The 13789-nt window shown below is 56.1% G+C and overlaps 1 protein-coding gene across 2 annotated transcripts in view; it reads right to left on the bottom strand.

Moving 5' to 3' along the window:
• Positions 1-13789, bottom strand: part of GFRA2 (GDNF family receptor alpha 2) — a 112318-nt gene that overhangs the window by 21789 nt on the left and 76740 nt on the right. Inside the window, exons 6-9 of one of the 2 annotated variants that reach the window (XM_057722145.1) lie at positions 12765-12874; positions 11932-12072; positions 9742-9914; positions 59-112 (exon numbers count right to left, since the gene is read on the bottom strand). In XM_057722145.1, coding sequence (XP_057578128.1) covers positions 59-112; positions 9742-9914; positions 11932-12072; positions 12765-12874 — 478 coding nt within the window. The remainder of the gene's footprint in view (positions 1-58; positions 113-9741; positions 9915-11931; positions 12073-12764; positions 12875-13789) is intronic. The other variant, XM_057722146.1, reaches the window with a different exon arrangement.

Raw genomic sequence — 13789 nt, 5'->3', positions numbered from 1 at the left:
AGAAAACAAGCCCCTCTGGCCCAGCCCCCTGCACCCACCCCCACTGCCCCAGACTCACCTCTGTGAAGCACATGCTTAACTCTTTGGAGTTATTGGCCTTCAGCCCCTGCTCCTGTGGGAGAGAAGGCGCTAGTAAGATGGGTCACCAGGGCTGGGTCTCTGGCCAGGTTTTGTCCTGTAACTCCAATGAGACCACACATTCCGCAGCCCCGACATCCACTGCTGGTATCACAGGGTACACGCAATGAGCCCTGGCAGCACAGAGACCTTTGCCCTTCTCTGACACTCTCAGTGGTTAGGGCTCTTGAAGAAGAGAGTTCTAACTCTGCTCTCCAACTTACAGTCTAATAGAGTAAGAAGCCATTCCCAGGTCTGTCTACCATACTCAGAGCCCCTCTTGACAAGGCAGGGACCACGTCTTCTTTCCTTGCATAATAGCAGCTCAATAAATGTTATATTCAGTTAACGTTTACTAACTGCCATTCATTAACATGTCCATGAATGAATGAATGAATGAATGAATGCCACAGATCAGAACTGGCATCCCAGTGCCAGCTCCAGAAAGATCATGAGTCTTCACTGGGCTCATGGGAAGAGAGCTGTGATTGATTAGTGATGTCTGCCACTGCGACAGGTTAGGCAGACATCTGGCCATGGTGCCAGGTGTTGGCCATTCCAACCTAAACAGATGTGTGGCACCTGGGAGCTCTGTGGTCCAGGTGAGGAATGAGAAAGGAAAGCTGGCTTGGTGAGGACTCCAGGGTTTTCTACCCCTGGCACAACCACCTGGACAAGGACCAGAGGGTGTGCATGAAGAGCAGCCCCTCGATGTCATCATCATAACAGTGATCCATGGGAACCAGCTGGGGGATGCGATGTTCCCACCCCGGCTTCAAATGGCTCTGGCCACCAGAAGCAACTGGGAAGCCCAAGAAATTATGCCTAAATCACCGCTCTTGGCCAGAAGTATTAATAATGCCTTGAATATCACAGGCAATCTACCACCCAGGGCATCTGGTCAGCTAAACAAGGTCCCAGCTGTCACACAAAGACCCCAGCCAAGAGCAGAGTCACTACTGATGGTAGAGATACGATCACAGTGACAATGGGTGTAGCCGAGACGGAACCAGGGACCCAGCCCAGGAGGATCTTGTTTAAGCACCATTGACTCTGGGTGCCAAGATCTAGTCCAGCCAAGCCACCAACCTGCGTCCCTGTAAAAGGGTGTCTGCTCGAAGGCCCTTCCGGACCCAAGGACTGGATTCCACTACGCAGGACCAAGCGCAGCTCCAGCCACAGCAAGCTGGTGGGATGTCACTGTCTGATGGAGCCTGCCCACCCCGCCTCAGAGGCTGTGCTGTCACCACTGGCTTCCACCTGACTGCCGCGACCCCCACCCTCACTCGGTCATCTCCCTGAGCAATTCCCAGCCCCTGCCAGGCCCCCATCTATGACAGCCTATGGCCTGTCAGGGTCTGTGCCAAGTGGCCCAGCACCTATATTTCCTGGCATCCTTTGCAGCTCTAACTGTTCTGGGTACGGAAGCTGTGTCTCCACCCCCTCTGCAGTCCCTGTCTTCTCCCAGGCACCCCCTCCCCACAGTGCTCACTGAATACAGAAGCTGGGTGGAGTCACAGGCAGACAGCTGGGGATGCAGGTCCTCAGCCCCACTGCAACCAAGAAGCTCCATTTCGACTTGTTTTACATGTTGGAGTTATATACAAAATTATTTTTTTAATACTCTATGGCTTAAAAATAAATAAGGCTTGAGAAAATAACTAAACTAGATGACCTCCAGGCCTGACCATACAACCTTCTGTAACAGGATACCAGCTCTCAGGGAGCCCAGGGTCCTGGACACAGACCTGGACACGGCTCAGCATGGTCAACTTGTCAATCGCACAGAGAGGAGCCACGGGGGAGGAGGTGAGACCTGAATGCTCAGCTCTGGAGCCGCCTGGCCTGTTAGCTGGATTTTGCTCCTCGGAGTGGGTGGGACTTGACAGGTGCCTCTTAGGGAAGAGGGAAGAGACAGGAGGGGGTATTGGCAAACATTAGATACGAAGGAAGAGGAAGAGGAGAAGGAGGAAAGGGACAGAAGTAAGAGGAAAAGAGAGGAAGGAAGAGACAGAGAAAAAAGGGAAAGACAGCACCCAAGGAGACAGGAGCACCAGGTAGGGAAGATGGGGAGGGCAGGGAGCAGAGGGGGAGGGGAGGGAGTAGAGGAAGAGGGTTGGAGTAGAGGAGGAGGGGAGAGAGCAGAGGGCGAGGGGAGGTAGGAAAGGGGAAGGGGAGGGAACAGAGAGGGAGGAAAGGAACAGAGGGCCAGGGGAGGGTGCATATGGGGAGGGAGGGAGCAGAGGGGGAGGGGAGGGTACAGACAGGGAGGGAGGGAACAGAGGGGGAGGAAGGGAGCAGAGGCGGATGGGAGGAAGGAGAGGGGGAGGAGAAGGAACAGAAAAGGACCCCTTCATCCCATCCTCTGACCCATATTATCATGAGAGATAATGCCACCTCCCAGGGCCAGGGCCAAAGGAATCCGACCCAGTGTGTGGTCTCTGACAGGGCCACGGGGATGATCAGGGCAGGACCCCTCCACGTGCCCCTTTAGTGACCCACCTTGGATCCATCATCCATAGCACCTGCTCAAGCCCTTCTGAACCAATGGCATTTCCGTCCAGCAGGCTCCAGGGCTGACCTGACATACACTGAACATGTGCTGAGTGGCCAGGAGACACACTGGGCTTCTTCTCACTGTCCTCCAATACTTCCTTCAAGTGCTACCACATCCAGCTTATAGATTTTGTCCTCAGAGACCCATCTCAGCCTTTCCTCTTTAGACTGCAGGGTCCTAATCCTTGGTGTCCACCCCCATGGAACAGCCCTTTGATCCAAGGAAGGAAGGGCCCCAGAGGCCAGAGGCCAGGGCTCCAGTCTTGGTTCAGCCACTGACCCTGGGCAAATTCCTTCATCTACTGGCACCTCAGTTTCCTCATCTATAAAATAGTGATAGTCAAGCGAACCTCGCTGACCCACCGTGAGATACATGAGACGGTGCATATGGTGCAGCAAAGCTCTGGACAAGTATGAACGCCCCTCAATCCCCAAGCAGGACGTGGAGCCAGGACTAGGGCTGCAGGGTGAGACCTGGGCCAGCTGGTAGCCTGGGGCTACCCCAGCTCTCCCCCACACCTCAGCAAGCAAAGCCAGGGAGAAGTCTGGACCCCAGCAGACCCTTCCACCTGACTTCCAGAAAACACAGAGCAAACAGTGAAGGAGTGAAGGCTGCAGTATCCTCTCCCAATGGCAAGCCCAAGACCCCTCCCCCAGTCCTGGGCACACAGAACAGTGTGGGTGTTTGCCAGTCAGTTGACCTTTCCTGAAAGTGGCAGATGGCGGAGGTGCAGAGAGAAAGAGGTTCCACTACCTAATGCCCAAGCCTTAGGCTCAAATTCACGGCCTCCCTCACCATTAATGTTCCCCACCACTCCCCACAGCAGGTTCCAAAGATGGATGAGTCACAGCCCTACTCACACCCTGAGGAAAAAAATAAACCCCCACACAGTCACCTCTGCACCAGTTCAGCAAATGGGAGGGGGAAGAGGCTGCGTCCTCCCGAAGCCCCCACACTGCAGGCTGTCTCCAAGGCCACACCCCCCAAGGCCACCCTTGAGGCCCATCTCACCTGATTAATCTCACCCGATTATCTTAGTGGCAGGGAGGGAGGGAGGATGGCAGCAAAGGCAAGGTTCATCCTTCTAGAAATTTCTCTCAGAGGGGCCCTTTGCCCAGGAATTTGGAAGGAAATTATCTCCCTCCTCTTCCTTGACACCCCTGTCTGCACTCCCAAAGCTGGCTCTGGCAGTCCCAGAGTTTTGCCAGCCTGGCCCAGGTGCCAGGGACCAAGTCCAGTGTCGTCTCTAAGGGAAAACCTCTGGCTGGGACTGGCCGGCCGCCTCCTATGTCCCCTGCTCCTGTTCCTGGCCCCAGGCCCAAATCTCAGTGCCCTTGGCCGCCTCCCTCCTGCACACGCCCACCCCTAGTAACTCACACCTCTTCCTCCTTCTCCACTCCCAGCGACCCCCTAGCACAACCCCTCTTTTTTTTACCTCTGATGACCATCAACTATCACTGACTATCGCAAAGATCTCCTAACAGGTTCCCCAGTCGCTCTCTCTTGACAACCAATCTCCACCTGCTGTCAGATTATCTTCCCAAATCACACTTCTCATCATGACATCCCTGTTCAAAAGCCTTCATCTGCCTCTCCACACTCACCAGTTCAACCTGCAAATCAGGTTTCACTCCCCACCCAATCCTTCCCATTTCAGAACCCTGTCTTCTCCCCAGACTCATGGCCTGTGTTCCTCCAGGTCAAGGGAAGGCAAACATCTTCTGCCAAGGGCCAGAGAGTAACGATTTTAGGTTCTGCCAGCCATAGTGTCTGTCCCAGCTCAACTCTGCCTGCAGCATGTGGACAATACATGAGAATTGGGTGTGGCCGTGTTCCAGTAAAACCTAATTTATCCAAACAGGCAGCAGGCCAGATTCTGCCAGAAGATCCCCTCCCCAGCTGCTCCGAGCTGTCCTGACTCCGTGCCTCTGCTCCCTCCTTGCCGGCTTCTCCCAATTCCACATCTCTGCACCTGTGAGTCCTCAACTCTCCCTGTTCCCCCAGGCCCAGCAGCAGGGTTCACCTGGTCCGTGAGTCCTGTGCTTCCACTGCCAGCCCAAAGCAGCCTCCCTCCTCTGGATCCCATAACACCTTATCCAACCCACTGGTGCGCCCACCACCTCCTGTCCCGTAATTCTCTGAGCTGCACCCTGTCCCTGCTGCCAGTATGAGGACCAAGGTGCCGGCCTCGTATACTGGTCAGCCTTAGTCCCTGGAGCAGAGTGACATATGGTAAGAATTTACGTTCAATAAATGAGTGAATGCACTGACGGATGAATAAATGAATGACTACAAGGGAGAGCCGGAGGGAGAGAAGGAAAGAAGGAGTGCGTCAGCCTCTCAAAGCTTTGAAACAAGCCATATTTGTAAATCAGAAATATATGCTTAATAGGAACAGAGACACACTGATGGGCCTCTGGGTCCCCTGCCCTAATGGCCACCGGCCACCAGCCTGCGTGCCGAGTAAGAGACCCATCCTGGGAACAGGCAGGAGGAGGAGGAAACGGAGGTGGCTGCACACTGCTGAGCCTGTGGCCCGTGTGTGTGGCAAGGGGGGCTCATGGCAAGCTCTCCAAACTCCCTTTCAATTCCCTCAGATGCGATGGGCAGCAGCAAGGGTGAGAGCAGAAACTGGCTGGTAGAGACAAGGAAAGCAAAGGAGATGGCGTTGCTAGGGCCCCACAGCCCTGGGAAAGGTGAGACTCCAGGTCGTCGGACGGGGCCCCTCAAACTGGCCCAGAGCCACCCAGGAATGCCAAGGACACTGAAAACAAAGTCCAGGGAGAGGAGGGTGAACCCACTGCCAGTCCGCCCCACCCATGCTGTACCGCCCTGGTCTAGGCATCGTCTAGGACAAAAGAGCCTCCACCCAATCCTCCTGCATCCTCAACAGAAAGACTTCTTCACCTTCATACCTCACAGCACACATAGGGCATTGATGAGAGGGAGGAAAGCTGAATAGAGTTGCCTGCGACAAAACAAACCATTTTCTAGAATGGAGAGCAGGAAGTTTCCATAAATCCAACGATCGGGAACTCTAGGCTCTTTCTCTGGACCTGTGTAGAGCGCCCACTTGATGCCAGGCACTGGACACTTGGTTATAAGGGCTACCAAGAGGGGATGCCACCCCCGCCCTCTGGGGATGCTTATCTGGTGGAGGCGGGGGGGAGCAGAACATGTGATGGGGGCTGGAGGGAGGCAAAGTGGGAGCCCTAAGGAATGAGAAGGCAGCTCCACCAGAGCAGAGTCAGGAGACCACCCAAGAAGGGACATCCAAGCAGGACTCAAAGGCAGAGAGCTGGAAGAGAGGGCAAAGAGATGCCCTTCGCTCAGAGGAACTGACAAGCAGTCAATAAAAGGGCCAGCATCTTGCTCAGCCTGGCCCTCAGGCCTGCACCAGGGGTGCCCGATGGGCTTCAGAAACAAAGGGCCTTGGATGCGGGTACGATGTTGACAGCCTCCTATAGATTCCTTGCTTCAGGGACCATTGGGAAGGAGGGAGGGAACTCACACAAGGGGTGTGTGTGTGAGTGTGTGTGTGTGTGTGTGTGTGTGTGTGTGTGTGTGTGTAGCAGGGACAGAGGGAGAGACTGTACTGCAGATCCTGCCACACTTTCTCCAAGTTCCAGAGAGCCCCAGGCTGGCAGGGCCATCCAGAGAGGGGACCACAGCCAGTAGCAGAAGCATATGAGAGCCAGACTCTAGACAGCGTCAAGGACCCCAGACACGCGTCCAACTCGGGGCCTGCCCAGCTCCTGGTACCTAAGACATCCACATTTCTGCTCAGCAGCCCCTCAGTGGGGACAAGAGTTCCTCCAGTCCCAGACCCCGCCCCCACTGTGGGAAAGTCCTTTGTGGTAGCAGATTTGGAGAAGGCAGCACAGTGCAGTCAGAAGAAAACTGTCTGGGAGACAGGGACTGGGGGGCTGTGGACAAGTCACTGTCCTCACTGGGCTTCCATCCTTTGGGGTTTGGGAAGGAGCTCTCAGAGATCCCACTGATCCTAACATCCAATCATTTACGTGGGGTCCCCACCTGGCTGCCCTCTCTGGGTCAATGAAGGGGGTTCCTAAGGCTTCCCCCGGGGTCTACCTGTGGATGAGAAGGAGGACAGAGGTAAGTGACCTTGCCTCTCTCTCCAGGGGTGTCTTGGGTGTGCGGCCTTCCCGTTACCTCTCTCCCTCGCTCAGCTCCCATCTCTGCCATCACTCAGAGACTCCCTTCTGCAGCCGTGGGTGGCCGTCATCCCCAAGGGCCCCACAGTGGCCACCACGGGGCCCCTCCAAGCTAGCAGAGCTGAGGCAGGGGGCACGGGCTGGGGAGGAACAGACCACCCACACCAGCCTCCAGCCAAGCTGAGGGCAGGGACCCAGGCTTATTCCCTCTGCACTCCCAGCACCTGGCACAGAGTAGCAGCTGCTCATTTAAAAGACTGTAATGCAAACAGAATCAGAGGCCCTTCCCTTTCACTTTCTGTGAGAAGGAAGAGGAGCATGGGGGTGATGGTGGGTGGGTCCCTCTGAGGGTCTGCTTCTCTTCCATTCCTCCTGGGAGGGCCGCCCCTGCTGTCCCACCCAGAGTGACTTAGTTAATATACCCGAGTGGACAAACACTGGGGCCAGGCCTGGGGGAGCCCCCTGACAGACAGCCCTCCAAGATTCAAAGCACCTAACATGTATGTAAGGTTCCTCACATACATCCTCTCTTATACAGATCATGCATTCAGCCCACTGGAATCAAACCAAGTGTAAGACAAGCCCCCAGATGGTGAGTCTGCAGAAAACCAGGCTAGGGACGAAAGAAACCAGACAATAGTTCAGCAAACCACCGGAGGGAACCGGGGAGGAAACGGGAGTCAGAGCCATCAGGCACGGACGGGGCTGCGGCGGGCCTGAGACCACGGCTTTGACTGTGACCTAAGACTGTGAGAGTCTCAGGAAGGGGCCACAGCCCGTGCTGTGGCTTGGGGTCAGCTCCCCGATGAGCTGTCCCCAAGGGGCTGGGGAGGAAAGCTGGTAGTGCCCGGAAGGACCCCGCCAGAGCCTGGTCCTCTGACAGGTGGCACAGCCCTGACCGGCCGAGCTGCCCGCCACTCTAGCATGAAATTGAGCTGATGACCGTCTGTGGAGCGGCCCCCGAGCCCCACTGGCAGCCGCTGAAGCGTGTGCAGTGTAATTAGGAGCTGCCCAAGGGTGACACAGGCACCTCAGCCCAAATCAGGAGGGGCGGCCTAATGGAGGGGCGCAGGGCATGCAGGGGCCACGCCGGGCCTGACCTGAGGGCATCTGGAGGTCAGCTGTTACAGCACAGGGTGCCCATGGGGAAGGGAAGGGGGAGTGGACTTCCCAAGCAGGACGGGCACCAGCAAGGGGTGCCTGGGGGGACCTGGACGCCTCTGCCAGGCCCCATCCCTGCTCAGGTCTCATGCCAGCATTCTGAATACCCACAGCTCTTTATCTCTGGCTTTACTGAGGTTATCTTGACCATCAACAATTGTATATATTTGGGAATTCCCTGGAGGTCCAGTGGTTAGGACTCCGCACTTCCACTGCAATTGCCTGGGTTCAATCGCTAGCTGGAGAATTAAGATCCAGCAAGTCGAGTAGCATGGCCAAAAAAGAAAAAAAATTGTATATATTTAAGGTGCACAATCCAATATACATAAATATTGTGAAATATTCACCACAAGTCAATCAACACATCCCTCACTTCACACCTCTACCATTTTCTTTCTTTTGTTTTTGTGGGGTTTTTTTTGCACTAAGAACACCTAAGGTCTACACGTAAGGTCTTAGCAAATTTCAAGTACACAGTACAACACTGTCAACTACCGTCACATCACTGTAACCAGTTCTCCCGGACTCACTCATCTTGCAAGACTGAACCTTCACGGTGATCCCACGAGCCTGCCCCACTCAGACGGTCATCTTCATTGCCGCATGTGGTCAGGCCTGTTTTCCCCGCCCCCACACCAATGCTCACGACGCACCCCCACTGACTGGGCTCCAGACCCCACCCCCTCCTTGGCAATTCCAGCCCCGGCTCCCGCCTGAAACATCCCCTTGGCCCCACCACCCATGCCCTCGCTATTCCCTCCTGTCTTCCCTGATATTCTGCATGAGGTCCCCTTTTAAACCCTCTGTTCTAGGGTATGAGTGTGTATATGCGTGTATATGTGTGTGTGAGAAGGGGAGAGTTTGTGTGTGAGGGAGTGTGCGTGACTGTGGGGAGGGAGGGGAGCAGGTCTGACTAGAACTAACATCCTAAGCAAAGAATCTACTGTAGCACATGGCGTGACAGCATAAGGGTAGCTCAGCAGAGAGAAGGGCTGCGTGGGGAGCCCTGGGATGTGTTTCCACCGTGCCACCCAAGGGGTCCCCTCGGGTGGCACTGACCGCAGCCCATGTCTGGTGCTTGTTGAATTGCTTGACCCTCGACAAGCCCATAAAGACCACACAACACAGAACTGCATCCGCGTCATTCACCCGTGTCTCCCTAGCCTCTCACGTAAGAGCTCCAACACAATGCGCGCATAACACACGCTGGCGGGCGGGCGGGCTGGCTGGCTGGACAGACAAATGAACACCGTGGGTTTTGGAGTCAGATGTAGGTTTGAAATCTTATTCCACCACTGACCAGCTGTGTGACCCTGGGTGTGTCACCTAACACCCCTAGGCTAATTTCCCACGTGTAAAACAAGAATCCCAACAGCTCATTGTGTGAGAATTAAATGAAACAGGTAGTCTGCTAGTGCAGTAGCCGGTAATTAGTACATGGTGAGTAAAGGGTAACCATTCCATTTCTCTGGCACCCCCATGGTATCTAGTACAATCCTATGACAGAATAGGTGTCTGATACTTGCAAGGTGATGCCTAGCGAATGAATCACAGAAAGCTAGCCCTCAGCAGCTCTTTCTGCCTCTCGGGTCCTGATCCAAAGGGAGGAACTTGTATGCCCCGTCCCTGGTCCCCAGCCTGCAATTTCCCACCTGCCTCTGGCATCAGATACTTCTCTAAGCACTCTGCCTACGCCGGCTCCACTTCCCCAGCGGCAGAGCTGCATCTCACCTGGACAGACGTGCAGGTGGTGATGACACTGGTCCCCAGGCTGGTGCTGTCACTGAGGTCATCTGGCAAAGAAGGTGCTTTCTCTACCCGAGGGGCCTGCGTGGCCTGGAATGAGGGGTTTTTAGGGGACAGGTTCACATCTGTGCCATTGCCAAAGGCCTGGATAGCGTTCCCTGTGGGGAAAGAGAGCAGGGGGACAGAGAAATCAGGGGCCCCTCCATCACTCTGCCCTTTGCCACCCCAACCTTGACCTTCCCTGTGACAGCCCAGAGCTGGGGGCAGGGTGGAACTGGTCCAGAAAACTCGGCTGAAGCTCTCTTTCAGATATGTACCAAGGTCTCATAGCTAGAGAAGAAAAGAGCAGGAGGGAAGTTGAAAAAGAGAAACCGGAATAAAGGAAATGTACTGGATGGGGAATGAAGAGGACTAGAGGAGGAGAAGTGGAGCGTGGAGAGCTGGGAGGGGAGGAGCAGGCAGCATCCAGGGATGCAAGCAGAGCCCTCTTCTCTGCGGTATTCAGTGCAGCAGAACACTCCCCCTTCCGGAAGCTTCCTCGCTCCCAGTCCCCTCGGCACAGGTTCTCCTGGCTCCTCCGCCACCTCAGAGGCTTCCAGGTCCACCCCCACACACACCACACTGGCATTCCAATGTCCCCAATGCAGCCCCCCTCTCCAGGTGGCCTCACCCACCCTCACTCAGTCAGTTACACTAATTCACTCAGGACTAACTACTGGGACCTCTTGGATAAAACTGTGTCCCCAAGCCAAGAGCCTACAGGAAGCTCCACCTCCAAGTCCCAGGCGCACATTGAGTTCATCATGTCACCACCTGAACTAGGCACCACTCCCTCCATTGCAACATTGCCTCTCCCTACGTTTCCAGCCCTGACAGTGACATTTTTCTCCACCCAACTCTCCCAAGTCAGAAACCTGGGTCACCCAGGACACTTCCCTAACCACTTGCTTGCCATCAACCAAGCCCACCTCTCTACTCCACCCACCTCCCCTCCCACCCTGCCCCTGCCTCTGCTCTAGACTAGTGGGTACTGTCCTCTCCCGAGAGCACCTACTACATCCTCTAGCAGACTCTGTGTTGGGTCACCTGTGAGAACCACATCCCTATGCCCACCCCCTCCACACCTGAGCCTTCTGAAGTTGGATCTGACCACGGCACCACCTGCTGACACCCCTTCAGCAAGCTGCACACCACCTCCACCACCTGCAGGACCCTAAGATCCAAACACCTTCAGGTCTGCAAGGACCCTCATGAGGAGGACCCTCTCCACCTGTCCAGACAACCCCAGGCATCCTCATGCAGTGTGGCGAGGCTAAGTGGTCTGCAGCTCCTGAAACCCACCTCTGCCCAGGGTGGACTGGCATGCCCTACCTACCCTTTCAATTGACCAGTGCCCAGCGATCCCCCAATGGGTCAGCTTCTGAGAAGCCGTCAGGGACCCCTCCTCCAGGCGGACCCGGTCAGCCCCAAGCTGGGCCTCTTGCAGACCCCTCTGCAAACCTCCACCCTGGCATGGCTCCCCCTGTCCGGTGATGGCCATGACCCCTGATGGTGCACGTCCTCCAGAGGGTGAGCTGCTCAACGACAAGCACTGCGACTTCCATCTCTAACCCCCAGTGCTGTCAGAAAGGCAGGATGGACAGATAGACGGAAGGAAGGAAAGAGGGCAGGAAAGGCGGAGGAGATCTCCAGGTGGGTGTGGATAGCAAGGGTGTCAGACTAGAAAGACCAGGCAGACAGAGCCTGTGGCCGACCCTTCTGTCTCTCTAGCCTTCGGATTAGGAGTTTGATGAAATGCCAATTCCAAGGGGAAATCGATCCTTAAAGGGAGAACTGACAGATGCTGAGATCCTCACCACAGGGCTGTGCCGAAAGGAACCTGGCTGAAACTGTCAGGATGACAGACCAGAAACCTTCAGCCTTGACTTGACAAAGGCTAAAGGGCTCCAGTGGCCTCCAGACAGCTCCAGGGTGAATCTCCAAGAGCACAAAACCCACAGTCTCTGTAGGCAAACCCCCTGCTGGAGAAGCCCCGCAGGCATCGTGGCCATCTCACAGGGAAGGAAGGAAGGGCTGGGCAGGGCTCTGGGGCCCCCGAGGACAGGAGGAGTGCGGGATGGGGGAGCTGGCTGGGGAGGATGCGGCAGGACTCGGGGAGGATGCGGCAGGACTCACGGAGGCACGGGTTCTCGGTGAAGTCCCTCAGGAACTTCTCACACTCTTCCTCCATGTTTCCGCTCCCACGACAACTGCACCAGGGAGACACCACGATGCCAGTGGGGCTGGAGTCCACGTAGTTGGGTGTTATATCGAACCCTGGGCACAGAGGAAGGGAGGCAAAGGAGAGAGGAACAGTAAGGCTTCCCCCCGGGCCCCCAGACCCCAGGCACATCAGAGAGGCGGCTTAGGGCACGCCCCCTCCCTCGCACCTGCTCCCCCAAAACACACATCCCAGCTCACAATCCAAACCACAGGAGTTGGCAGTGAAGCGTGGCATAGAGGACAGACCAGGATGGCAGAGGGAATACAGAGGAGCCCCCTGCCAGACCACCAGCCCTCGCCTTCTCCTTCACCGACAAGCAGAGCGTGTGTCCTCCAGTCAGGGAGACTGAGGCTCACTCCCGGATTTGGATCCCAGTGCCAACGTTGACCAGCAGGATGACCCTGTGCAAGTTACTCAGCCTCCCCAAGCCTCAGCTTTCCCATCTGTAAAATGGAGCCCTAACCTTTGCCTAGTTAGCACTGCTGTGAGATTTAAATAAGACAGTCCATGGAAACTGCTTAACACAGCGCCTGGAATGTTGCACGATGAATGTTACCCTTTCCTCCTACTTCAGAAGCTTCTAAGGCCCCTGGGGCCTCGTCCCCTGTGTGAAAGCTCCAGCTCCCATCACAACAGAGAAGGGCAAGCTCAGGCCATCCACCCACTGGCCCTGAGCTTGGCCTCAGTCCCAAACTGAGCCTGGGGCAGCCGAGAGCCACCAAGAGCCCGGGCGGGGGTGGCTTACCTATCATGCCGGCGTAGGAGCCCAGACACGCCTGGTAATTATCGGTGGGGCAGCTGGTGAGCGTCTGGTAGGAGGCACGACAGTTGGCGTGGAAGTCAGCCAGCCGGGACCTGGGGGCAAGAGAAGACCCATCGGAGACAGCAGGTTAGTCTGGCTGCCCCGCTGCCTCCTCCAGGGCAGAGCGGCTCCTCTGCAGCCTCCCGGCTGAAGGAAGCCAGGAAGAGAGAGAGGAGGAAGATGGGGGTGGGGACTGGGGAACAAGCACTGCGGGGGCTTCAGGCTCAGAGCTCCTTGCGGACAGGACTTCCTGGCTCTCCAGGCATCCAGCTGAGGCAAGGCCCGCTCTGAATGGGTCTCTCCATTGCAGGACCACAGAGGGAAGCCAGGTGGGTTTTCTGAGAATGCCAGGGAGCCAGGCAGGAAGGCCAGGCTCTGCTTCCTGCTTGGCCACACTCCTAGGTGATCTTTCCCAAATCCTTCAACACATCACCATCGTCACCCACAAAATGGGTACAATAATCCCTGCCCAGCCACCTTATAGGATCTTTCTGGGGGTCAAAGGAGCCAGCCCCCAGGGAGGTTACAAAAAGTGTCCCCCTAGGGTGAGACATCCCCTGGGCATTCCTGACCCATCTCTTCTGCATCAAATCAGAGCAAATTCTCCCCGGCGTCGCTCCACCAGCTGCCCCATCCCGCAAGACAGAATCAGCCTTTTCTTCCCCTGGTGACGTAACCTGTCATCACCTGTTCCCCTCTGTCAGCGCAGACAAAGCTGCTTCGTAACCACCTGCACACAGCTCTGTGCTCCCCATTTGACCATGATCCGCCTAAAGGCAGCCGCTATCGGACCCAGTCTGTCCCCAGACCCCCAGCACCTGGATGTGGAGGTCACAGGAAGCCCAGGGCCCCCAAGTCTAACCTGCACAGCAATTCCCATTCCTCCTTCCTCCTGCCCTAGCGCCCTGGCCCCAGGCTGTTACCATCAATCAGCCCAGGCCACCAGCCATGGCTTCTTATAGACGAGT

Source organism: Hippopotamus amphibius, chromosome 2 (assembly GCF_030028045.1).
Source record: "Hippopotamus amphibius kiboko isolate mHipAmp2 chromosome 2, mHipAmp2.hap2, whole genome shotgun sequence".
Taxonomy (NCBI): domain Eukaryota; kingdom Metazoa; phylum Chordata; class Mammalia; order Artiodactyla; family Hippopotamidae; genus Hippopotamus; species Hippopotamus amphibius.
Note: the sequence above shows the minus strand (reverse complement) of the source record. Positions and strands in the feature narration are given on the sequence as shown.